General features: G+C 42.0%; 1 protein-coding gene across 1 annotated transcript; it reads right to left on the reverse strand.

Annotated features, from left to right (window-relative positions):
* shkbp1 (SH3KBP1 binding protein 1) lies at positions 1–26,760 on the reverse strand. The gene is made up of 18 exons (XM_036585064.1): positions 26,569–26,760; positions 24,376–24,429; positions 22,822–22,867; positions 22,630–22,703; positions 21,190–21,248; positions 18,898–18,978; positions 18,209–18,376; positions 17,790–17,880; positions 16,894–17,084; positions 14,936–15,051; positions 10,383–10,470; positions 9,885–10,001; positions 9,072–9,242; positions 6,782–6,937; positions 6,070–6,166; positions 5,431–5,615; positions 4,407–4,533; positions 1–3,538 (listed from the first exon to the last, which is right to left on the reverse strand). The coding sequence occupies exons 1-18, from the start codon at positions 26,616–26,618 to the stop codon at positions 2,947–2,949; spliced, it is 2,463 nt and encodes an 820-aa protein (XP_036440957.1). The 5' UTR covers positions 26,619–26,760; the 3' UTR covers positions 1–2,946.

The following is a 26,760-nucleotide window of genomic DNA, read 5'->3' on the forward strand; positions in this document are numbered from 1 at the left end:
AAGAATAAGACAATGAACTTACATATTTCATATATTAGCCCAAAAAATGTATCAAAATGAAGAAAAGCTGAACATCACACTGATTTTGTTTGCATTGACGTATGAAAAACTCCATATATCAAATATTTAATACACATTGAAAACTATTGTGGTTACAAAATGAACACAATTCTCCAAACTTCCACAGCCGCGGCGCTCAAAACTGAAAGGGATGACATTTCTACAGTAAAGCCGCGTCCCTCAGATTTATCCTAATAAAATTAAAATAACAATGAAATTAATAACAATGAACAACAGAAGTTTGCAAAAGCATTCAGCGCAGTCGACAGTGATGTAAATTAAAGGGGAATCCCACTAATTTTCTAAAATTCCTCCTTAATTCAGTGAGTGATGTAATCAGAGAGATTCAGAGTGTTCAGTGTTTTAAATGTTGTTTATAACGTTTTTATAACTGTTAATATGTAATATAGGCGCTTTATAATTATGCACAGGTCATTATTCATTCAAAAGCCATAGTATATAGTGACGAGCATGAAATGGTTCTATACAGAACTTATGGTTCTAAACAGAACCATTCAATTTACTAAAGAACCATCTGTTTAGGAGTGTAGCTTAGAACACTTCATTCTGCAGTGTATAAATTGCTGCGAATAACAATTATTAATATGAAACATTTGAATGGTTCACCTTTAAAAAGACGGTTCTTCAAGGGTTCTTTGGTAAAGAAAATGGTTCTATGTGGAACGATGAACACTCCAAGAACCATCTGCACGATTAAGGGTTCTGCGCATCATGAAAGGGTTCTACAGATTGATGGGAAACGTGCATGAATGTGCTATAGACGGTTCTATATAGAGGGTTCTATATGGCGCACAAAAGGGTTCCTTACCACTGTCTGTAATTTTCTCTAAGACAAGCCAATTTACATGAAACCACTCTGAATGGCTTTGTTTACATCACAACGCTGGAATTATGCAAAAATTTTGAGATTTTTTCAGATTGGTGGAATTCCCCTTTAATGCAACACCTTTCCTTATTGTGTAACATGATTATGTACGTTATATATCTGTCTTCGCTTTACAGAGCAGTCATTTCTGTAAATACATGCAAGAAGAGCCTGTTAGGCTTTTCTGAGATGATGATTCTGAGATTTAAGTCGAATCGTGGCTGAAATGGAAACGCAAACTCATGGTTTCACTCATGCATCAAATGAGGCAATGAATCCTTCATTACATCATCACACATGCAACGTTAGAGGGATACACTGCAATACTGAGCATCAATCATTCTGAGTCCTGGAAGACATAATTGAAGTTTTTTTAAATGCAGTTTCAATAAAGGTATCCAGATTAAACGCTGCTACTTTCCACTGATGCCCATTAAAAACACTGATAACGTGGCCAACAGTAGTTAATGCTGTTAATGTTTTCTGGACTATTTATGACCACGTCCATCATTCTTCATTTCCAAAGCAGCCAATCAGAAGCTGGGCCTGTTCATAAATAGTTTAGAAAGGATTGGGAGGCGGGGCTTCAACGTAGAACCCGCCTCAGGGCGTGGATTTACTCATCCTGACAATCATCCAGTGATAATGTTAATCAGAAGTAGACCTAAATTATATGCAGTTCAGGGTGGGGGTGTGGGCGGAGCTTCACTCCAGGCCCTGCCTTGGGGGTGTGGCTTCACGAATCACGGACCAATAATCATCCAGTAACAATGTCAATCATGCTGCAGTACTTGTAAAGCGGGCAATCAGAAGCTAGTCTCGTTCATGTATAGTTTATAGCTGAGGAGAGGCGGAGCTTCCCCCACCTCAGGGCGTGGCTTTGCTATCCAGTGATTGACAATCATCCAGTGACAATATTCATCATGATGCAGCACTTCCAGAGCAGCCAATCAGAGGCAGGTCCTCGTTCATATGTTGCTTAGGGGCTGGTGGGTGGAGAGGAGGCGGGGCTTTGGGGTATAGATCCTGCCCCTAGGGTGTGGCTTAATCAGCCACTGACACTAATCTAGAGACAATGCTGCACTGCTTTCAAAGCAGCCAATCAGAAGCTGATCTTATTTATATGTAGTTTAGGACTGATAGGGAGGCGGAGCTTCCCCCTCCTCAGGGCGTGGCTTCACTAACCAGTGACTTGACAATCATCCAGTGACAACGTCTATCATGTTGCAGCACCACCACAGCAGCCAATCAAAAGCTCGTTCATATTTGACTTAGGGCTGGTGAGTGGCGTGCAGGCGGGGCTTTTGAGCTTTGGCCCTGCCCCTGGGGCGTGGCTTAGTCAGTCACAGACAGTAATCCACAAACAATGTCAAAAATGCTGGACTGCTTTATAAGCAACCAAACAGAAGCTCTTTTATCTGTGGTTCAAAGCAGGAAGGGAGCGGGTTTTTTTTTGCTGCAGACCCCGCCTCTTGGGCGTGGCTTCATTATTCAATCACTGACCATGCTCCACAGATATATGTAAATCATGCAGCACAACTTCCAAAGCAGCCAATCAGAAGCTTGCCTCAATAATATACAAGTCAAGGCTTGTGGAGAGGTGGAGCTTTTGTACAGGCACCACCTCCAGGGCGTGGCTTCATTAATCAGTAATTAACACACTGACACTCATCCACAGATGATGCTAATCATTCAGCAGTAACTCACAGCAGCTAATTAGAAGCTGGTCTCAGGTACATGTGGTTTAGGGCTGGTTGGTAGGCGGAGCTTTGGTGTAGGCCCCGCCTCTTGGCTTCGCTAATCGGTCACTGACAATCATTACAGATAATGTAAATCATTCAGCAGTGCTTCAAAGCAGCCAATCCAAAGCTGGTCTTGTTTATTTGCAGTTTAGGGTTGGGGAGCCGGGATAGGCTGATTTAGGCCCCGCCCACTGTGCGCCGACTCCACTAACTCGTCACTTGATGCCAATCGTGCTGCAGCATTTCCAAAGCAGCCAATCAGAAGCTGGTCTCGTTCATATGTGGCTTAGGGCTGGTGGGTGGTGGGGAGGCGGGGCTTTCAGGTTTAGGTCCCGCCTCAGGAGGTGTGACTTCATTAACTGGTGACGTCGGGCCTCGCCTCGGAGACACTGGCATTTGCGACCGCACAGGACTGACCGGCGAGGGGGCGGGGCTTGGCACTGCAGGTCTTCTAGCTGATGATGATGCTGATAAAGATGCTGATGTGTGCGCTCTGAAGCCCAAACGTGCCTCCAGCTCACTACACACAGCTAAGCTCCGCCTACCTCCCTCTGCACCTGCCAAGTCTGAGTTTTTGGCTCTCTCCTGGCAGCGCTCCACGAAGCTGCCTCTGCGGAGAGCGTCTCGCTCTTTGTCCCGCTCCTGGACGGCCCTGCCCGGGTGTGGACTCCCGCTGCCGCTGGCGCTGCTGGCCAGGGAGCACTGGCTGAGGCCCAGGTGAGGCGGCAGGTCCCGCGGCCTGCCGAAAGGAAGAAAAGGGACCTGACGGGGAAGACTTCCTGTGTGGGGGATCGCAGGGCGAGCAGAACTCACACCACCACGGCTGCTCTCACTCAGCTGGGACTGCAGACTGGAGTCGCAGAGAAACACAGAGAGAAACGTGATAAATAATCAGTAACATAGTAGGAAGAATGGCAAAAAATCATATGAACCATTCTACAAAATTAGTACAACAGTGAGAAACAAACAAACATAAAAAATAAATAAACAATAAAGTATTCAGATCTTAGATATTTACAAGGATTATGTTCCGATGTATTGAACTGAAGGCACTAATAGAGATAGTTATAGTCCATATGTATACAAAATCATCATTTATAGGGCACTTATTGTACTCTAACCTCTAAATTTACACTTGTATATTATAATATTACTTGCAATTTTTTTGTTTGATTTCTTTTAAAATTATGGAAAAATTACGGAAATATTTAGATTTGAGGTTTCATTTTTAAATAAAAAAAAAAAATTGCAAAACTGCTGCCCCATGTTTTCATGTCACTACTGAAACGCAAAGTTGTAGTCTGTGGGCGGGGTCTTGTTCTAGCCACGCCCCTGCATTTTAGAGAAGGAAGTGACACTGAATCCCTGTCCCTCATGGCCACATGGTGAGCAGTTAGATTCCACTGTATTTTCTGCAATTAACTGTATTTTAATAAAAATGTTATGATGTTTTGTGTACAGATGATCAAAGCTGTGTTTGCTAGTAGTAATTTTCACCACCGAAACAGTCACTATTAAAATATTTGGTAACACCCCTCCCCGCCTTATATGTTAAACTCAGCAAATAAGCAGTAACAGTGCATTAAACATGCAGAGGTGTTCAGTGTTCAGTGCTGTGAATTCACATTGCTGTAACACGCAGCGCTCAGCAGCCCGATCCTCCCTCTCGGCTCTGTGCTCACTGTTAAACGCTGGTTTAGCGTTATGTGAGTGTTTACCTGCAGGTGGAGTTGCGGGTGGAGTGCGTCAGCGAAGCAGCTGGACTCATGTCTGGTGTTCTGGTCAATGCCAAGTCACACTGATCCAACAGCTCCAACAACTCCTCTTCTGTAGGACCTCCCAGAGCTACCACACATACATACATATACACATTAGTCCAAAAAATCTATAACTCTGTTATAAATGTTTTACATTTTTAAAACATTTTATTTTGGTAAAAACTATGTTCTGCATCACAAATCACACTCAGCATGAATAAAAGTTGGATTATATTTATTAGATGCTTTAGAAAAACTTTTTTTATTATTATTTATTATTATACTTCGGTAAACATCACCATCGTTCACGCTGTCTAAGTATTGCAGTGTTTTTTCTGGCTTGGTTGAAGCGACGAGCCGCAAGACCCCACCGCTGAGGGATACAGCTGACCGACAGAGGTGGGGATAGTGGGCGCACAGGCACGGGTAGCGGGCTGCTATGCTGAAGGCTAAATCCAGGCTAAGGCTATCATTACGTGGAGAGTCCGGCAGCTCCTTCCATTCCCTCAGTAACATTAACTCACTGTGAGTGACCACACAGGGGCAGACGAATGGTACTGAAAGAAGCGGCTCAGCCGTTCATGTAAGCAGCTCTGTTAGTGTGTTTTTCACACCAAACGCTACCGTTACAGATTCTGCCATGACCATATTGGTATCGGCGCAACACTAAAATTTTGGGCAGGTCTTAACTGCTGAATGCTGAACAGGCAGGGTTAAACGGCTGTAGGCCTAGTGGGCGGGGCCAAACTACTTTAGACGTAATGGGTGGAGTTAAACGGCAATGTCTGTAAAAATATTTTTTTGTAAAATTTCATTTGTAAAACATAGTTACGGTTGTGAATCACGATCACGCTGACGGTTCTGACAGCTTGGATCCCATATAGGGCTTTCTGGACTGGGGACCTTTGAAATTTAACAGTGTTTACACAGTATCAGAAAATTCAGTTTTCCATGTTTTCGGCCTTTTATAACAGTTGCCCCTCACCTTTGATGTCCACTTTCCCAGCAATCTCCATCGCCGTGGTGAGGTCCCACATCTGGATGCTGCCGTTGCCATGGCCACTGAAGAGGTATCTGCGCGGCCGGGAGCCGATGCGGCTGGACCCCTCACACTCGTGGACCACGAACGCAGTGATGGAGGTGCCGTCCACCGAGCGCACCTCACATACCCTGCCAGCAGAGGGGGAGAGGGTCCGGGTATATTAGATATGTGCCCTCCAGGACGTTTGGGACGAAGGCATATTATTTTAATTTACCTCTGTACTCCATTTTAAATCAAAGTGAAGTGTACTGGAATACATTTTAGTTTTACAGTGCAGAAATTATAGCGTTTTCCATACCTACGCAACCCACCCCATTTCAAGGCACCATAATGACTGGGCCAATGTGCTTATGATGACTCAGGTGTGTTTAATTGCTTCGCTAGTGCAGATACTAGAGAGTTTTCAGCGTCTAGTCCTGATTCTAGGCTTTTGGTCAGCTTTGGAGACGCTTTATGGAGGGCACTGTGCTTGTGAATGTATTTTGAACGTGTGAACATGTTTTACCTACTTAAACTGAACTGAAAGCAGGACAGGAAGCTGTAATAGGTCAGTGTGGAATCTGCTGAGTGAACGTGTCTCACCTCTTGCCGTTGGAGGAGAGTCGCACGTAGAGTTTATCTGTGTCAGGAACCACACGCTGGATAAACACCTGCTGCTCATCACGCTCTCCGTAAGGACCTGAGAGAGACACGGAAATGAATGCATTTTAAAAACGTATTTAAATGTGCTCATAAATATATATAAATTGGACACTTATAAATAAAGTAAAATGCATATGAAAACGGAAATATATAAATGCATATAGAATAACAACGTGTATTAATATATTTAAAAACATATAAAATTGGACATGTCTAAATGTGTATGAATTGGATATGTGCAAAAACTAAATCTTATTGCAAATTACATATTGTATCGTGAAATTTGTGTATCGTTGCAACCCAACTTGACAACTCTACACAGTTTGAGTCGAGTGTGTGATGATTTACACATCTAATTAGCACCATAATAACTGGTAAGCTACATTACTTCTTAGCTACATTGAGTTCACAGCTTCAGGGCCAAAACTGGTAGTGGTGGGGTGTGGGTGGTGGTGGGGTGTGGGTGGGGTGGGTGGGTGGGGTGGTGGGAGTGTGGGTGGTGGGGTGTGGGTGGTGGTGGGAGTGTGGGTGGTGGTGGGGGGTTAAATTGGTATGTCAGTTTTTTCATCAAACTTTCACTTTGAGGTTCTGCAAGAGAACCTGGTACACACAGCCGTTTCCATGGAAATGCGCCGTATTCCAGCCTGCTTACCGATCTCAGTGCCAGCAGCGCAGCCTCCGTGTCCGTCGATGTCGTCCAGCGAGAGGATCTTGAAGGAGGTGAGGGGGGTGGAGCCGGGCTGGGTGGAGATCATGCCTCGGAAACGCGTGACGGTCCAGGTGCGGACGTGGTTGTTGTCTGCACACACTGCACACCCAAAATAGAGTCAACCCAATGAGCCCTCGCGTCACCTACGGGCCCGTGTTTTATAAATACCACACCGGCGTCAGAACAAGTGTAGCAGATTTAATGACGAGATACACTTTGAGTTTCCGATGAGCGTGCGAGCTTCAAACAAACATGCAGGAGTTTGTGAGTCATTAGTCTGACGCATGTAAATAAATGCATGTGTACCCTGTCTGTCAAAAGTTTGGGGACACCTTGCTTTCCTGTGATTTTTTACTGTTGATATTAAATTAAAGGAATGGTTTCCAAATTTGTTACCATATCACAATAAGACTACCCTTATACACGATCATGAATGGTCTGAAATGAGTTTATTATGAATTACCATTTTAAAAACCATTAATAAACATAAATAAAAGGGCAACAGTGGCTGGTTCTATCAGATAAATATGAATATCTGACAGGTTTAATGCTGACCGATGGAGAAAACAAAGATCAGCAACCAGCAAAATCTGAGCTTTAATAGTGCAGATGAATGTGGGCTCAATATCTGGCAAGGAACAGGTCACTGTCCTTTTCATTTATTTGTTATAATTGCTTATAAGGTCTATTAAGGTTTTTTTTTTAATCAAACGCATCTATTTAGATTATTTTAATTTACAGCAGTTAATGCAGCAGGAACAATACGAGAGCAAATGAGACTCTGTAAGAGTCGGACTTTAAAACAGGCGGATTTTACTGACAGTACAGCGCTGATGTGCTGCAAGAAGAAAAGGAAAGTAAGCTTGATTGATGAATTCCCTTCTTTTTTGCAGCTGTTTGTTTCAGACCTGAATATGGGTGGAGTGTTCACACACGTGAAAACGGGCCGAACTAAAGAAAATGTCCGATATGTCCGCACCAAACAAGGCAGGTGTGAAAGCGCCCTGAGAAACTTCGCCATCTCTGGCTCTCTAACTGTCTGGATGACGCAGCCGATGACGTTTATTTAGTCTACTGCAACATTTTTATTAGTACGTTTGTACGTTATAATTTGAAAACATTTGATTCTTTGATTCTTAATCCTTTTTCCACTTCGATTTTTACAACTTAAAGTGACGTTACTGGCCCACGACAAACTACTGCCTCAACAGAGTACAGACCCGCAGTCCACTACAGGGTGATTCACGGCCCACTGGTTAACAAACCCTGGTCTTACGTGTCTGCCCACAGCGTTCAGCTACAGTTCTGTTCATCACGTGCAGAGTAAGTCATACTGTGTCCTAAACCACATTTACAAGTCTGGACCCCCTTAATGAAGACCTGGATGCAGTTGGAGTGGGTTGAGGGAAGTTTTGGGGATGTACTCACAGGACACTAAACACATCTTGGCTGATTGACATTTATGATAAGAGTAAAACTGTAAAACAGATTTTTTGCCAAACTATTAATTTACACAATGTTTAATTAGTGTAAGACAGGCAGCTATGTACCATTATGTAATATATATAAAATGTTATATATATAAATATAAAGCGTTTCTAGACCACTTGTTGTACGGGGAACAGCCGTACCCCTCCGCTTACCAATCAGTCATAGGGGCACAACTGTGCATCTGGTGAAAGGCCTATAAGACACTAAATAGATTAAGTCATGTAACACTTAATAAGTCATGTAACACTAAAGCCATCGATGAGAAATAAACAACAAATTAACACTACAGAAATTTGTATTAATTCTAATGAATTTCAGTAATCTTTCTGATGCTCTTTCTCTTTCCCTCCATGTTGTACTGTCTCTCCTTCTTCTTCTCCCTCCTGCGCCGCGCTCTGACTGCTCTCTCACTTCAGGAGTAAAAGTTTATTTATTGTCTTAAATGTTTACATTTCATTTTAATATTACTGTCACACATGCATGTGAAACTACACGTCAGTTCATAATAGCTGGACAACACAGGCTTGCGAAATAGTTTACTGTTATACTGGTTATACTGGTTATATCATGATGCTTATTTTGCAAGCCTGTTATCAATGCCCCTTTTACTAGCTAGCATAAATAAAGCCTTTGCTAACGCAACTGATGCCTTTTATTATGCCTCGAAAAGACCGAAATGCACTAGGTGACCCCAAGCTTTCAATGTGGAAAGGAAAAAAAACGTACAAATGAGCTACTGCACCTGAGATGAGGTGTTTCTCTGACAGCATGATTTTAGTAACAGGGCTGCGGTGGACAGAGAAGGTCTGGAAGAGCTGGGGTCCGGAGCCCACCGTCTCTGGGTGCTGCACAATCACGCGCACTGTACCCGAACTGGTGCCGTATGCTATCTCAATCCAGTTCCCACTGTCACCTGTCACACACACACACACACACACACACACACACACACACACACACACACACAAAATCTATCAGCATGTCCACACTCAGAACACAGGAAGTCACTTCCTGACATGTCTGATAATCAGGCTGCTTCTGTGAGCTCCGTCATATCAGGTTTGATTATTTGATGTTACAGACCGCACAAACGAATTCATTTATCTTTGATATTTCATTACAGGAAACATAATCCAAACAACAATGCAAAGATCTGTACAATCAAACTACAGTCATAAACGTACATGGGGCTACCAGGCAAGATTGTGGTGTGTTAGTGTGTGTTGTGCTGGTACGAGCGGATCAGACACAGCAGTGCTGCTGGAGTTTTTAAACACTGTGGGGGTCCTGACCACTGAAGAACAGGGTAACAAAGTATGCAGAGAAATAGACGGACTACAGTCTGTAACTGTAGAACTACAAGTGAAACTATATGGTCAGTAGAGCTGATAAAGTGGACAGTGAGTGAGGTTTTAATGTTAGAGCTGATCGGCGTACGTGTGAGGAATTATTATGCAGGACTGCTTTAGTACTGGTGTGTGTGGGTTTTTTTAATAGCACTGCTACAGTACTGTGTGTGAGAGGTCAGTGTGTGACTGGCGTGTGCGTTTCGTACTTGTTTTGGGTGTGAGGTAGACGCTGAGGGCCGTGATGGCGTCCTCGCTCGGATCTCTGTACAGTTCCGTCACCAGCAGATCGTTATCCTTCATTCGCAGTGGAAACTTCTGCACGTCTGCAAACGCACATAACCACACATATACACATAAACCCTCACACACAACCTCACAAATACACATCCACCAGCATTTAACTGGGTTTACTGCAGCGCAGTGAGTGAAATGTTCAATACAGGCCACAGTGTTCATAGGTTTTGATGGTATTTTTACAATGTGGCACCACTTGGTCTGTTCTAACTTATCAGATATCAGATGTAAAAATGTGACCAGTGGTGAACAGGGTATAGAGGGGCTGATAAACTGTACAGCAACAGATGGACTTCAGTCTGTAACTCTACACCTATAAAGTGGGTGTTTCCAATAAAATGGCCAGTGAGTGTGAGTACAAGGTAGGAGCTTCTTATAAAGTGGCCACTCAGTGCTGCAGCAGTACTGACCTATGTAATAAATAGATCCATTGTTGCAGCCGAGGATGAGGAAGGAGCCGGCGGTGTCGTAGCTGTTAATGGGAACCACATCCTGATTCTGCAGAGAGAGCAGGAAGACTTTATTAAACAAAATAAAGATATTATGAACGTCTATTTTGAACCTAAATCAGATCAGTTAAAGACTGTGATTTACTGTTACTGGTGTGTCCGTCAGTAAACAACAGAACAGACAGGCAGACAGATAGACAGACAGACAGATAAGCGTCCTTGGGTTTGAAAGGCGCAACATAAATTGAACTTATTACAGCTAGATAGAGAAACAGACAGACAGACAGGCAGATAGGCAGGCAGACGGAGAGACAGGCAGACAGAGAGATAGGCAGGCAGATGGAGAGACAGACAGACAGAGAGATAGGCAGGCAGACAGACAGATGAACAGATGGATAGATAGATAAATAGATAGACAGATTGATAGATAGATAGATAGATAGATAGATAGATAGATAGATAGAGGAAAGACAGATGGACAGACACGAACAGAGACAGAGATAGGCAGACAGATCAATTACCAATTGACCGACAGACAGACAGAGAGACAGACGGATGGACGAACGGATGGACAGACAGAAAGAGAGATAGACAGGCGCGGATAAGGACACAGACAGACGGACAGGCAAACAGAAAAACAGACAGGCAGACAGAGAGACAGGGAAACAGATAGACAGATGAATAGATAGATAGATAGATAGATAGATAGACAGATAGACAGACAGTTAGACAGATAGAGGAACAGACAGACAGACAAACAGAAAGACAGACGGACAGACACGAACAGAGATAGGCAGACAGACCAACTGACCGACAGACAGACAGACAGACAGGCGTGGATAAAGACACAGACAGACGGACAGACGGACAGGCAAACAGAAAAACAGACAGACAGAGAGACAGGCAGGCAGAGAGAAAGGCAGACAGACAGACAGACAGACAGACAAGTAAACAGATAGATAGATAGATAGATAGATAGATAGATAGAGGAACAGACAGACAGACAAACAGAAAGACAGACGGACAGACACGAACAGAGACAGAGATAGGCAGACAGACCAGCTGACCGACAGACCGACAGACAGACAGAGAGACAGACAGGCGTGGATAAAGACACAGACACACAGACAGACAGAGACAGACAGGCAGACATACCGATCAACCGACAGACAGACAGAAAGACAGACCTAGAGCTGGGCGATATGGCAAAATGTAATACCACAATACTTCAGGAAGTTTTTACAAAAAATGTCACAATATTTATTTTTCTGACATCTGATCATTTAGAACCCACAAAACAGCACCACATGTTTAAAATACCTTCAAAATCCATAAATTTGATGATTTATATTCCACATTTCACACACTGTACCGCACTAAATCCAATTAACCAGGACTAATTAAGCTCTCTTTAATCAAACAGAGTTGGGAAGTGATTTTTAGTGCTGATGATGTACAGAATATACTCCATAACATATATAAGATACATCCTGTCATACTGCCCAGCTCCAGATAGACCAACCGGCCGTTAGACAGACAGCAACACAGACAGACTGAGGAGTAATTTGGGCGCTACAGTTGCAGAAACACTCACCTGTGTACACATAATAAACAGACATAAATACACACAGTGCACTTATTTACACACAGCACAGACACGATACATCAAAGGGGAGAAGGCATGTTTTGTGATGTGTGTAAACAGAGGACAGAGTGAATAATACATAAGTAAGCGTTATGTGACAGAGCACACTTAGACGACAATAAAAGCCTCTAACATTCCTTAATTAGTCATAATAATAACAAGTACATCATGTAACACTGTTCACATCCAGTGGTTATCAGTTCGTTTGGTTTTCAACTAAAATGCTGCCAAACTGGCACCACTTCTGGACGAGCTCGTCCACTTTACTCTCTACTGGAGAGCAGATCTCAGGTACCGAGTCTCATTTGCTGTCTCATTGGCTGTCTCTTAATTAGTCCTGGTTAATTGGATTTAGTGCGGTACAGTGTGTGAAATGTGGAATATAAATCATCAAATTTATGGATTTTGAAGGTATTTTAAACATGTGGTGCTATTTTGTTGGTTCTAAATGATCAGATGTCAGAAAAATAAATATTGTGACATTTTTTGTAAAAACTTCCTGAAGTATTGTGGTATTACATTTTGCCATATCGCCCAGCTCTAGGTCTGTCTTTCTGTCTGTCTGTCGGTCGGTCGATCGGTATGTCTGCCTGTCTGTCTCTGTCTGTGTGTCTGTGTCTTTATCCACGCCTGTCTGTCTCTCTGTCAGTCTGTCGGTCTGTCGGTCAGTTGGTCTGTCTGCCTATCTCTGTCTCTGTTCGTGTCTGTCCGTCTGTCTTTCTGTTTGTCTGTCCGTCTGTTCCTCTATCCATCTATCTATCTATCTATCTATCTATCTATCTGTTTACTTGTCTGTCTCTCTGCCTGCCTGTCTCTCTGTCTGTCCGTACAGCAGAGTCTCTCGCTGGCTTCAAACGCAGACTGAAGACACATCTGTTTATACAGCATTTAAATGAGCACTGAATTAAGTATTGATTGTAATGTATTGTACTGCACTTATGTACTGTATTGTATTGTATTGTATTGTGTTGTATTGTATTGTGTTGTGTTGTGTTGTATTGTATTGTGTTGTATTGTATTGTATTGTATTGTGTTGTATTGTATTGTATTGTGTTGTGTTGTGTTGTGTTGTGTTGTATTGTGTTGTGTTGTGTTGTATTGTGTTGTGTTGTATTGTATTGTATTGTGTTGTGTTGTGTTGTGTTGTATTGCATTGCTCTGTGTTTAACTCTGTTCCTTTTTCTCTAGGTGTCTATAATGACCTTCTGATTCTAGCAGTATCTGAGCTCAGGACTGTCTTTCTCTCTAACCTATTGGTAGCTAGCAAAGATACTTTCTCTGGATAGACAAAGCACTTTTTGTAAGTCGCTCTGGATAAGAGCGTCTGCTGAATGCTGTAAATGTAAATTTGCATACTCCCATCCACGTATCATAGATTAGAATGACTACAAAGTGAATGAATAAATAAAAATGAACGAATGATAATTAGCATAACAGACGCTTATTAAAATATTGCGATGTTTGGTAATATCAACTAGTGCCACACAGCTGATACACAGTATATTGCTGCTGTCAGGACAAAACCTCACATCTCCATTTTTGTCGTTTTTCATTTTTTGACATAATTTGAAAAAGGCAGTTGTCCTTTATGTTGTGTTAACATTTTATGATGAACAGACCAACAGAAATGCTCCAAAATTAATAAAATAAAATTAATAATAAAATGTTTCTCCATTGACTTCTGTTAAAAGTTAAGAATGTTTTTCCTTGTCCTGTAAAGTTCCGAGAGCAGTGATATGTTTTTTATTATACAGTATTTTTTCCTGATTGGCCTTTTTTTTGACATCTTTACTAATAAAAATTTGTGTGGTTTATATACCAAAAACAGTCATAATCCATCTGTACATCATTTTCCAACCTATGTCTATCTGTTACAATTAAACAGACTGTTTTTGTTCATGTGCCTTTATGACTGACATATGTAAATGAGCTCTGCTCCAATTGGCTGCTTTGTATCATGGCTCATTCAATAAGATATCCAGGCTGAAACACTCCACATAACTTCAGTGTGAGTGGGCGGGGCTAAAATGCTGAAGGCTGAATAGGCAGATGTGTGTAAATGTGTTGGTTTTCATGACATCAGAGAAACAACAGGTTGTTTTTGCAGCCTAGCTGCCTTATATCAGGGGTCAAACTCAACCACTAAAGGGGACACATTAAAAACTCTCAGCAAATCTGTGGGCCAGAGAAAAAAAAATATTTCATTTTTAAACAATATTGTGCTACAAAACTGACCACTGTTTATTCAAAATACACAGAAATGTCAGTAGTAAAATACAGGCACTTGTAGTAGAGCTTGAAATATTAAACAGACACTTAAAATATTCAATATTTAAATGTCCCCAGAAGCTCAGTCCTTTAAACCTACCTATGTATTTGAACAAGACACCCAACATCTTTTCTTTGCTGCAAGTTCATTCAGACTTTGGCTCAGTTTCTGAGCTGATATTAAGTGTTTATGTTGGTTGAACTGCAGCTGAAATGCAGTTAGTGAGTTTGGTGATATGACTGATGTGAAATTGTGCAGAATTATGTGGAACTGAGGTGTAACCACTGTCCCATAGACTGCTGTTGGAGTACGAGAGTCGGGAGTGCGCATAACGTTGCAGTGCATGCTGGGGACTGTAGTGCAGCACACTGTGAAACGGGCTAATATTAATAGAAAATTAAAACACTTTTGAAAGCCAGAGAGGACTGTCTTGTGTTTGACACATGGGCCTTATATGGTCTGAGGAGTGACTAACAATGTTTACACACTAAAACAGAGTCAAACTTAATTAAAAAAAATCTATACATTTTGTTTTTCCATGATTTGGGTCCTTTAAGTATGTGCTATTTATTCTGAGCTGAAGAAAGCGAGTAAACTGACCTGCCAGTGTTTGGTCACAGCGTTCCACACCCCCACTTTCCCCGTGTGGCTGGTGGCAATCAGCTGATTCCCCACGAAGAACAGAGCCTCTACAGGAACGTTGAGGCTGAACACACCTGCAGCACGCAGAGAGGAGGGGGTGGGGATTAGGGTTATCCTCGGAGCTCGTCTATCAGCACTGTTTAGAGTACAGACTGTACAGAGTGGACTGCACACTCAGCAGCAGCTATTACGGCACTGTGTGGTCTACAGAACAGCTTTACCGATAAACAGGTCAACTTAAAAACCACGGCCTTCATTCACATTTCCTGTCTTATTTTTGTTATAATCCTTGACATTAAAGTTAATTCTACCATTAAATATCAGTGTTATTTTTAGCATCTTGGAATAAAAGATATGAAGCATGTGACTGAGGCACGAAATTTATAATGACAAACACAACACACATCACGCCTACAGGAGCCTCTATGAGTCCCATTCTAAATCCATAGGCATTAATATGGAGTCGGTCCCCCTTTGCAGCTCTAACAGCTTCCACTCTCCTGGGAAGCTTCTACAAGATGTTGGAGAGTCTGTGGGAATTTCTGCCCCTTCATCCAGAAGAGCATCTGTGAGGTCAGACACTGATGTTGGACGAGAGGGTCTGGCTCACAATCTCCGTTCTAGTTCATCCCAAAGGTGTGTGATGGGGTTGAGGTCAGGGCTCTGTGAGGGTCAGTCAAGTTCTTCCACACCAAACTCACCCAGTCAGGCCTTTATGGAGCTGCTTTGTGCACTGGGGCTCAGTCATGCTGGAACAGGAAAGGTTCTTCCCCAAACTGTTCCCATAAAGTTGGAAGCATAGAATTGTCCAGAATGTCTTGGTGCTGAAGCATTAAGATTTCCCTTCACTGGAACTAAGGGTTCTAGATCAACCCCTGAAAAACAGCCCCATATCATCATCCCTCCTCCACCAAACTCTACAGCTGGCACAGTGCAGTCAGGCAGGTAACGTTCTCCTGGCACTCGCCAAACCCAGACTCGTCCATCAGACTAACAGATAGGGAAGCTGATTGGTCACCCCACAGAATATGTTTCCACTGCTCCAGAGTCCAGTGGCGGCGCTTTACTCCACTCCATCCGACGCTTTGCATTGCGCTTAGTGATCTTAGGTTTGTGTGCTGCTGGGCCATGGAAACCTATTTCATGAAGCTCCTAATGCTCAGTTCTTTTGCTGATGTTGCTTCTAGAGGCAATTCAGAACTCAGTGATGATTCAACAGAGGATAGGCACTCTGCGCTTCAGCACTCGGTTGTCCCACCCTGTGAGTTTGAGTGGTCTACAACTTCATGGCTGAGCTGTTGTTGCTCCATTTCACAATAACAGCACTTACAGTGGTCTGGGGCAGATCTAGCAGGGCAGAAAATTCACACACTGACTTGTGGCAGAGGCGGCATCCCATAACAGTGCCATGTTTAAAGTCACTGAGATCTTCAGCGCGACCCTCTACTGCCAGGGTTGGTCTATCAAGTCTGCACGGCTGTGTGCTTGATTTTATACACGTTAGTAATGGGTCTGACTGAAACACCTGAACTCAGTACAAAGGAGGGGTGTCCCAATACTTCTGTCCATATAGTATATAAACACACCGACATGAGAGATCTGAAGGGGAATAAAATCACTGAGCACCTTTTAACCCCTTAAAATCCCAGGCTTATTACATGCTAGGACTTATTATTCAGTAATTACAGGGACTTCAGTGCAAACTGGCTGAGCTATTCTTAGGTTATAGAAGTGTGTAATGAAACTTTGGGTTTGCCTGTGGGCCCTGACCATTTAAGGAGTGAAGAGAAAATTACCCCCGTTACGACTCTGGGTGGTAATATTCCTTTCCCGTGTACAGTTAATGCCGTCCGAATACGGCTTGTGTGTAAAAATGTTAACTGACAGCACCTGAAGAACTTAAAACCAATAATTACCGATCTCATTGCCGTTGCCGTCAGGACAGATAGCCCATAATATTATCTCGGTTCCTGATGCCACAGCAACCATCTTGTCGTTGTCTCCCAGAGACCCACCCATGACCTTGGCATTGAGTGCCACCCTGTCGATGAGCCAGTCCAGCCTGGGACTCGTAAACACCTGCTGCCAGCCTGTCGACTCCTTCACCCTGAAATACAGAGAGAAGGACTTTAAATCAGACATATCGCCCCCTAACCTTCCTGTAGTGTATTACAGTCTGTCAGAGTGACTGTGTGGATCATATGAACATTATAGAGCTTTTTAAATGAAACAGTAGAAGCCATATCGCCCCCTACACTTCCTGTAGTGTATTACAGTCTGTCAGAGTGACTGTGTGGATCATATGAACACTATAGAGCTTTTTAAATGAAACAGTAGAAGCCATATCGCCCCCTACACTTCCTGTAGTGTATTACAGTCTGTCAGAGTGACTGTGTGGATCATATGAACATTAAAATCCTTTTTAATCAAATTTACAGCTGTAAACGCTGATGATAAAAATTTGGACTATTATATCTGTGCTTACTGTGAATAGCTACAAACATTTCTGAACTGATTTTATGCATCCAGTCATTAACAGGCCGATAGCCTACATTCCCACATATCCCCCAGTTTCTAGTATTTTATTTTCCTTTGTGACATTTGCTGTAAAGGTTAAACATGGTCTGAATTCATTTCTACATGACCAATTTTCAACCTCTCAACTGCTGCAGACTGAGCAGGTGGATATATCTGAATGTGCTGGCCATTGTGACATAGAAACATACATCAAAACTGTGAAAGTTCAGTTTCCCACGATGTGGGAGCAGAGCTCTGGTTATTAGCAGTACAGAACCATTAGGACGACACTAACCTGTAACAGACCACAAACTGAGCGTAGGCCACAGCAATCCAGTTGTGGTGTCCACATATGATCCGAACCATTCCAGGATCTGCACCGTGACCTGAAATAAGAAAAAAAAAGATAGTACAGAATATTTAGCAGCCAGAAGAAGGATATGGACAACATATGTTTTGTAAAAAAAAAAAAGAATGTATACATATAATTATGATATGTTATTTATCCTTTAAATAGCTCTTGTTCCCAGAATTCTTGAAATTTTGAACAAAACATCTAAAAATGATTCTGGTGAACATTTTGTAATATTTAAACTTTGTAACATATAAAATAAAAACTGTCAAATAATTCTAAGCTTTTGAATGTTAAAGGAGGTTTTGATCTGACAGCAACAATACAGTAGAAGGGAATATTTGAGAGACATAATCTGGTACCTGTCACTCTCTCCTCTGTAGCAGTTTTACCCAGAATGCCCGCGTTGCCCAGGTTGGGTGGCATGGTGTTACTGCGTCTGACGGGCGCTCTCTCTAACGGCCCAGCTCGACCACCCATAAACTGAGGCCCCGCCACGCTGTGTCTGTTCCTGCGCTTCACTGGGTAAACTAAAACACACACAGGAAAACCTTATTCAAACACAAACCAGTTTACTTATTACTGGAAACAGAACAAGAAAACAAAAATAAATCTGTCCCCATTTTTGAGACATCAATAATCAAAATTAGACCCGTTTAAAGCAGCGATACTCAAAGTGTTTGTCTCGGGGTAGGGCCGGGTGATATTGCAAAAAAGTAAAATCTCGATTATTTTCAAATTTATTAACAGTTCTCAATTTCAATTTTTTTTTTCCTCTTGCATAATGCCTGCAGTGCTGCTGGAGTTTTTAAACACTGTGTCCACTCACTGTCCACTCTATTAGACACGCCTACCTTGTCAGTCCACCTGTAACTGTAGAACTACAGAGTGAAACTATACGGTCAGTGGAGCTGAAAAAGTGGACAGTGAGTGTAGAAACAAGGAGGTGAAGCTGCTGCTCGGTGTATATAAGTGATTCTGATCTTTTGAACAGCAGTGTACAGAATGTCTACGTGTAGACAGTGAACTCCTGTACAGAGTGACCGCTCACCTGGAGGGGGCAGGTAGCCATTAAACAGCACTGTGCCGCATGACGATCGGTCTAATTCATCACACAGCTGCAGCTTACGCACTGACGAGAAAACACAAACAAACACACACACAAACTCGTAAACACTCAGGACTTTCAGTACAGAATCCAATCAACTGAGCAGAAATTTCAAGATTATATATACAGGATTGGCAACTGCATAGTTTCTGGCTTTTGAAAATGATAATATTGGTGCCAATTTTAAAGTTAATATTTGGAGTAATTAAGATATGGAGTAAGATATAAAGTAAGTAATTAAGTAAGTGGAGTAAGTAAGTTCCGGCCATGCAAGCTGATTGGTTGAGAGGCGTTCTAACTGTGCTGTTATTTCACCATAACATCACAGGTTTTTCACAAACACTGTATCACTCCGCTGAGACGCTGTTGCTAAGCAACGACTTTGACAGCTGTAGGAGACGCTCAAGACGTTTGAACGTTTTACTTCTTACTTTGCCACAAACAGAAAACGGATACTTTTAAGATCACATTTGACCGACAGCCGATTTGGTCAGACTCTGAAGATGAAACGACACTAAATTCCCAAACGGTCATCACCACTGAGCAGCTTTTCAGTCGGCAGCTGAGACAGAAGAACAGCTGAACAACCTGGAATCAGCCAGAAATGAACCCAACACCATTCGCCAACTAAATGGGCTGTAAGATGCTTTACAGACTGGCTGGAACAAAACAACATTAATACTGATCTGGAAAAAACTGACAAAACTGAGCTGAACTTGATATTGCGGCAGTTTTATGGCTCAGTCTGATTTGGTCAGACTCTGAAGATCAGACTACACGTTTGGCGAATGGTGTTGGGTTCATTTCTGGCTGATTCCAGGTTGTTTAGCTGTTCTTCTGTCTCAGCTGCCGACTGAAAAGCTGCTCAGTGGTGATGACAGTTTGGGAATTTAGTGTAAGGAGCTGGAGAACGAACTGCCGGCTGTGCAGTGAGTGGGCGGAGCTCGTTACTCTGACGTAGCAACAAGCTGCTCGTTAAGGAACTATAATTTGGTGAAGGAACTGCGAACATTAAAACATATTAAACGCCGCGTTCACGGCCCAGTTTATTAATTTATTACTGTATTTATTTAACTGTTGTATTAAAGCAATAGAACACTCGAGGAGTGTGTTATCACCAATAACATCACGGCTGTGATGATCTACGGTGACCAAATCACAGCTGTGATGATATTTCACGACAACACACTCCCTCTGTGTTCTACTGCTTAAATGTAGTTAAACTTCAAAGTATACAGTGAGAAACTGTTATGCTGTGAAGTAGACGGGTTATTTGTAGTTTGGACTCCACAGTGACCTTGTTTAACGTGTTTCGTTGTGTCTGCTGTGTACAAATGCAGCGCAGGTTAGTTCAGACTGAAGCAATATTAGGGACGACAGACTGGAACCGGATGCTCCAAATGTGATCTGTGTTGCAGTTTTACGATATAAATAAGGTGAGGCAGGTCATGCTGTGTTTGAATGCTGCTGCTACACCTGAATCAAAGTGGAATATGGTCATATTTTGTCGCTTTATAATTATGCCTACATGTGTAAATATTGTGCTTTCTAATAATGTTTTAAGATCAGAAGACAGTCTAAATTCAGACTCTGGCAACAGCATAAGCTATAAACAAGAGAAGTTTTTATTATTTTATTCAAATTCTGTATACCACACTGGGTCTAAAACGAGGCTGTAACTAGAGCAAAATAGTAGTAAAAATGAAAATGAATAAGGATGAAAGACGAGTGATGTATTATTAATATGCTTCTGGATAATGCTACAGCAAAATAAACAGTGATTATAATTCCAGTGTAAACTTTTCAGTGCAATAATAAAGCTGTAAATCTAAACATTCAAAGAAAAGGTGAGCTTAACCCTCAAAACTTTGCTGAGCAACTCATGAAGCTTAAAAACTGCAGATGTGTTTGTTATTCGCCAGCATAAATCACGCTGTTCGTCTTGTTAGCTGACGCTTAATTTGAAGATTTTCAAAATAAAGCACCCTCATTAAACATATCGGGAGTCCTAACGAGCGGGAGTAACTGAAGACAACTAAATTGGGGAGAAATAAATAAATAAATAAATAAATAAACTGGCTGTGCTGCTGTGCGTCAGAATAAAAGCCCCATGCAGGAACTTTCCCGTGTACAGTATCAGACGCGTCTGGCTGATATCCGATTTGTGTAATAAGATCAGTATCGGTGCTGTGCAACACTGCTGTAAACTCACTCTAACTTTCTAACCAGTCTTACCTAACGGAGTGATTCCATAGAACTCAGCTTCATGCATCAATAAATGCACATCGATAGACCTGCAACAGTGCAGACACATTTATTACAGTCATTAAATATTTAACAAGCAGATTCTCACCTCAGATCGCAACACTCATCCTCAGCATCATTAAAACTACGTCTACAAGCATAACTGTGTAAAAACGTCTGATCAGGTAAACATTCAGGAGATGAATCAATAGGAAGACATTAAAAATGTTTTTCTTTTAACCTAGTGTTTATAAAAAGTGCTACAGAAATATAATTCATTATTATTTACATTTTTTTACAGTACAGAAAAGACAATAATAGGTACTGGTTACTTTGAACACTGACATGAAAGCATGTAGACTACAAAGACCAAAGTACTGGGACAAACTTCCTAACTGCCACACTCATTTATAACAGGTGGATCAAATTAAGCACACAGCCTTGCAGTCCTGACAGACAAACACTGCAGTAGAATGGGTCGTACTGATGAGCTCAGTGGAGTAAAGCGCCGCCGCTGGACTCCGGATCAGTGGAAACGTGTTCTGTGGAGTGACCAATCACGCTTCTCTATCTGTCAGTCTGATGGACGAGTCTGGGTTTGGCGAGTTCCAGGAGAACGTTAGCTGCCTGACTGCACTGTGCCAGCTGTAGAGTTTGGTGGAGGAGGGATGATGATATGGGGCTGTTTTTCAGGGATTGATCTAGAACCTTTAGTTCCAGTGAAGGGAAATCTTAATGCTTCAGCACCAAGACATTTTGGACAATTGTACACTTCCAACTTTGTGGAACAGTTTGGGGAAGAACCTTTCCTGTTCCAGCATGGCTGAGCCCCAGTGCACAAAGCAGCTCCATAAAGGCCTGACTGGGTGAGTTTGGTGTGGAAGAACTTGACTGACCCTCACAGAGCCCTGACCTCAACCTCTTCAAACACCTTTGGGATGAACTAGAACAGAGACTGTGAGCCAGACCCTCTCGCCCAACATCAGTGTCTGACCTCTCAAATGCTCTTCTGGATGAATGGGCAAAGATTCCCAGAAGAGTGGAAGCTGTTAGAGCTGCAAAGGGGGACCAACTCCATATTAATGCCTATGGATTTAGAATGGGATTCATAGAGGCTCCTGTAAGGGTAAGGTGTAGGTGTCCCAATACTTTTGTCCATATAGTGTTTAAGCACATTATGCCTCTGTATGATTATGACATATTGTCGCTATCGGTACAAAACCTCTACTTTACAGGAGAAGTAAAAAACCTTCTTAACTTTGAATGGGAGTTAATGGAACCAGACGTTTTTCCAAGTAGTTTTGAATCATTTCTATAGGTTTGGTCATCATGAAATGGTAATACAATGAAAAGAGCAGCTGGTACTTTCATATTCTGTCAAAATATGAAAAATGAGCAGGAATAGGTAACAATATATGTCCAGTTAGTTACCTGGGATGCAGTTCTTTAGTGCGCAGAAAGTTCAGAATGGGGGCAAACAGAGAAGGATCTCGATCTATGAAGATCTAAAAGCAGAAATACAGCAGGAAAATTACAATAACAACACTGAGTTAAAAATACAGGTGCAATGAAAACGAAACCAACGTTCTAGATATGAGAAAAGAGGAAATGAAACACTCTCACCGCTCCTGTTTCATCTTTTAACGTGGATATCCGTCCACTCAAGAGACTAAACAAAAAAGGAAATGTTAAAATGTCAGTTTTTAGGCACATTAAACAAATTATGTCTGCAGAAGTTACTTAAAAGTGTTCAGGATCAGCAGAACAACAAGTAATAACTTCACATACCAGTACAGTTTAATAGACTCCAGACTTGTAGTCTTTTCATTCAGCCCCCCCTAGTGGTGAGAGACCAGCATCTACATTTACACATACTTAAACTAGATGGTGCTTCTGCTACTAAAGAACCTTTTACTTTAGTAAAGAAAATGGTTCTGTATAGAACCACGAACACTCAAAGAACTTTGCATGATTAAAGGGTTCTCTGCACCATTAAAGGGTTCTTCAGATTGATGGAGAATGTGCTGTAGGTGATTCTATATAGAACCCTTTTGAAAAGGGTTCTATTTTGCACCAAAAAAGGTTCTGCTATTGTTGCGATGTCAGGCTTGTAACAATAGAAGAACCCTTTTTGGTGCTATATTGAACCCTTTTCGAACAGGTTCTATACAGAACTGTCTACAGCACGTTCATGCACGTTCTCCATCAATCTGAAGAACCCTCTCACCATACAAAGAAGCCTTTGATCATGCAAAGTGTTCTTTGAGTATTCATGGTTCTATATAGAACAATTTTCTTTACTAAAGAACCACTGAAGTATCATCTTTTTAAGAATTTAGTTCAAGACAAAAAAAAATCTGCTTTCAGTTATTTAGACATTTTCATTTAAAAACTATAATCCTCAACCCCCTAGCGACCACCTGGGATACCATAGCACCTCACACTGCCCAGCAACCAGCTGGGATACCATAGCAACCCCCTAGGAACCACCTGGGATACCACAGCACCCCCCCGCAGCAACCACCTGGGATACCATAGCACCCCACCCCTAGCGACCACCTGGCATACCATAGCACCCCCCTAGGAACCACCTGGGATACCATAGTCCCCCACCCCTAGCAACCACCTGGGATACCATAGCACCCCCCAAGTGACCGCCTGGGATACCACAGCACCTCCCTAGGAACCACCTGGGATATCATAGCTCCCACCCCTAGGAACCACCTGGGATACCATAGCACCCCGCCCCCAAGTGACCGCCTGGGATACCACAGCACCTCCCTAGCGACCACCTGGGATACCATAGCAACCCACTAGTAACCACCTGGGATTCCATAGCAACCCCGTAGCAAGTGCCTGGGATACCAAAGCAACCCCGTAGCAAGCACCTGGGATACCAAAGCAACCCACCTGGCGACCACCTGGGATACTATAGCAACCCTCTAGTTACCACCTGAGATACCAAAGTAACCCCCTAGCAACCACCTGGCATACCATAGCAACAGCCTAGAAACATGTCAGTAACCACTGGAGAGATCATAGAAACCTCACAGCATTTAAGAACAGATGCAGTGACGACATTCAGAGATCAGGTAAGTTAATAAGAAGAGTAAAGTGAAGAACGTAAAGAACCACGTTTCCCTGAGTGAAGAGGTTAATGATTAGAAAAGCACCAACCTTGAGAAAAAGGAGTCTGGAACCCATGTCAGAGTCTGCTTGGAGGTGCTGAACCTGAGGAGTTGATTGATGAGATGAGATTAATGTGATTTATAGCTCTTTAGGGTGGACTGGTCCTGCTAGAGAAACTACACACTTAAAAAAGATGGTTCTTTAAAGAAAATGGTTCCGTCTAGAACACTCAAAGAACGCTTTGCATGATTAAAGGGCTCTTTCCATGGTGAAACCGTTCTTCAGATTGATGGAGAACGTGTCGGCTCTGTATAGGTTCTGTATAAAAAGGGTTTTTCTAATGTATGCAAGCTTGACATCGTAAAACAGCAGAACCCTTTCTGGCAGCTATATAGAACCTTTTTCAAAAAGGTTCTATATAGAATTATCTACAGCACATTCTCCATCAATCTAAAGAACCCTTTAATCATGCAATGGGTTCTTTGAGTGCTCACGGTTTATTACAGAACCATTTCTTTACTAAAGAACCCTTGTTAAACCATCTTTTTCAAGAGTGTAGAACCCTTTTTGGTGCCGTATAGAACCATATACAACACATTCTCCATCAATGTGAAGAACCATTTCACCATGCAAAGAACAATTTAAGCATGAAATGTTCTACATAGAATTCATGGTTCTAAACAGAACCATTCCCTTTACTAAAGAACCCTTGAAGAACCATCTTTTTAAAGAGTGTACAGCTCCATTTTTCCTGATGCTAATATTATTATTATATAATTACCATCTGGGCTTGTTTCTATTATTACTTCATTTATTAACAACGATAACTTCACAGACGGCTGTTATTAAGGTAACCATAAAAAACAATTTAAATTAATTTACTTGTGAAGGAAAATGAAATAATAATAATTTGCATCTCATCATTTATTTAAATGAACATGAAATTCTTTAATATAAATTAGCGGCTCAACAGAAAAATAATGAAAACACCACATAAATTAATAGGCCTTATAATTGTTCACCTACTATAGATCTTCTACATATATTTTTCGCTGCATTATTACAAATGTTTTGCACAACAAAAAAAAAATCATCTTAATCTGAAAGTTTACATTCAATCAGGGTTTGAAGGGGTATTTCACTGAATTTTCAAAATTCCTGCATAATTAAGTGGTTAAGATGTAAACAGAGTCATTCAGAGCGGTTTGGTGTGAAACGCTCCGTTTTAGAGACACTTACAGAGTCAGATCTGTTCACAGTGGTGGATTTTTTTTTACCATATTTTACCATACAATCCTTCTGGACGTCCTCACCAACGCTGGAATCACTGAGTGTGTACGCATGCACTCAATAATCCGATCACAATCGGATTTCTGCAGTTACCCGATTATTCAAACGGTCATGTAAACACCGTACTCCGATTTAGAAAACTGATAAAGAAATCTGATAAAGAGGCTGGATTTTAGCTCAGTAGTCAGATTTTTCAGTCTGAGCATGTGTGAGATCAGACACGAGATGCAGCAAAACACTTTGGAGTGGAGCTATTCAACTCTGAATGACAGATACAAACACAGAACTATAGAGGGATTTTGAAAGTTTGGTGGAATTCTCCTTTAATCTGGGAACCCGGTGTTCTGACGAACTGCGCTGCCTTGTCAAAACGTCCTACCAGACCGCATATTTTTAGGTAGCACTCTACATAAAACTGTAGGTAGGATATTTTGATGGCCTGAATGACCCGGTCAGAAAATGCTGCCAGCACTGAAATCTATAGGCAGGATAATTTGACACCTTAATAGAAGACGGTGCCAGCGTTAAAAGAATAACTAGGATATTTTGATCATCTAAATCAGGGAATAAGTGCTAATATTAAGCAGAATCTGTACTGAACTGACACAGAAAACACAATAAAACGTTAATTTACTAGGCTATAGTAACTATATGCGCATGCCCAGTAGGACCACTCGATGGATAGGACAATTTATTAGAACACCGGCAGTTCTGATTGTTATCGATTAATCGTATCGCAGTAGCAGCTTAAAAATATCGACAATACCGACAAATATCGAATCAAAACGGACCTGAGACTCGCATTTCTGCGCACAGTGGGTCTGATAATCATCTTTAGGAGCAGACTGCGCGTTTTAAAGTGGTTAAAGGGTAAAAAGGCCGGTTAAGGAGTGAAAACAGTCTGACAGACAGGAAAACAGAGGGATGGCGGTGAAGAAGGTGTGAACTCGCCTTTTTCCTCCGACGTTCAAATGAATAATTTCTCCAGCCGCTCGCGCCATCCCGGCCTTCGGGTCAGATGTTCATGTTCAAGCAGCGGCTCTGATTAAAACCAGGCTTTAAATGTAAATTTAATAAATACGAACAAAATCAGGACATAAACACAGACAGGACCAGCACACAGCCCTCACTTCGGTCTTCCGG

This window comes from Colossoma macropomum, unplaced genomic scaffold (assembly GCF_904425465.1).
Source record: "Colossoma macropomum unplaced genomic scaffold, Colossoma_macropomum, whole genome shotgun sequence".
NCBI lineage: Eukaryota > Metazoa > Chordata > Actinopteri > Characiformes > Serrasalmidae > Colossoma > Colossoma macropomum.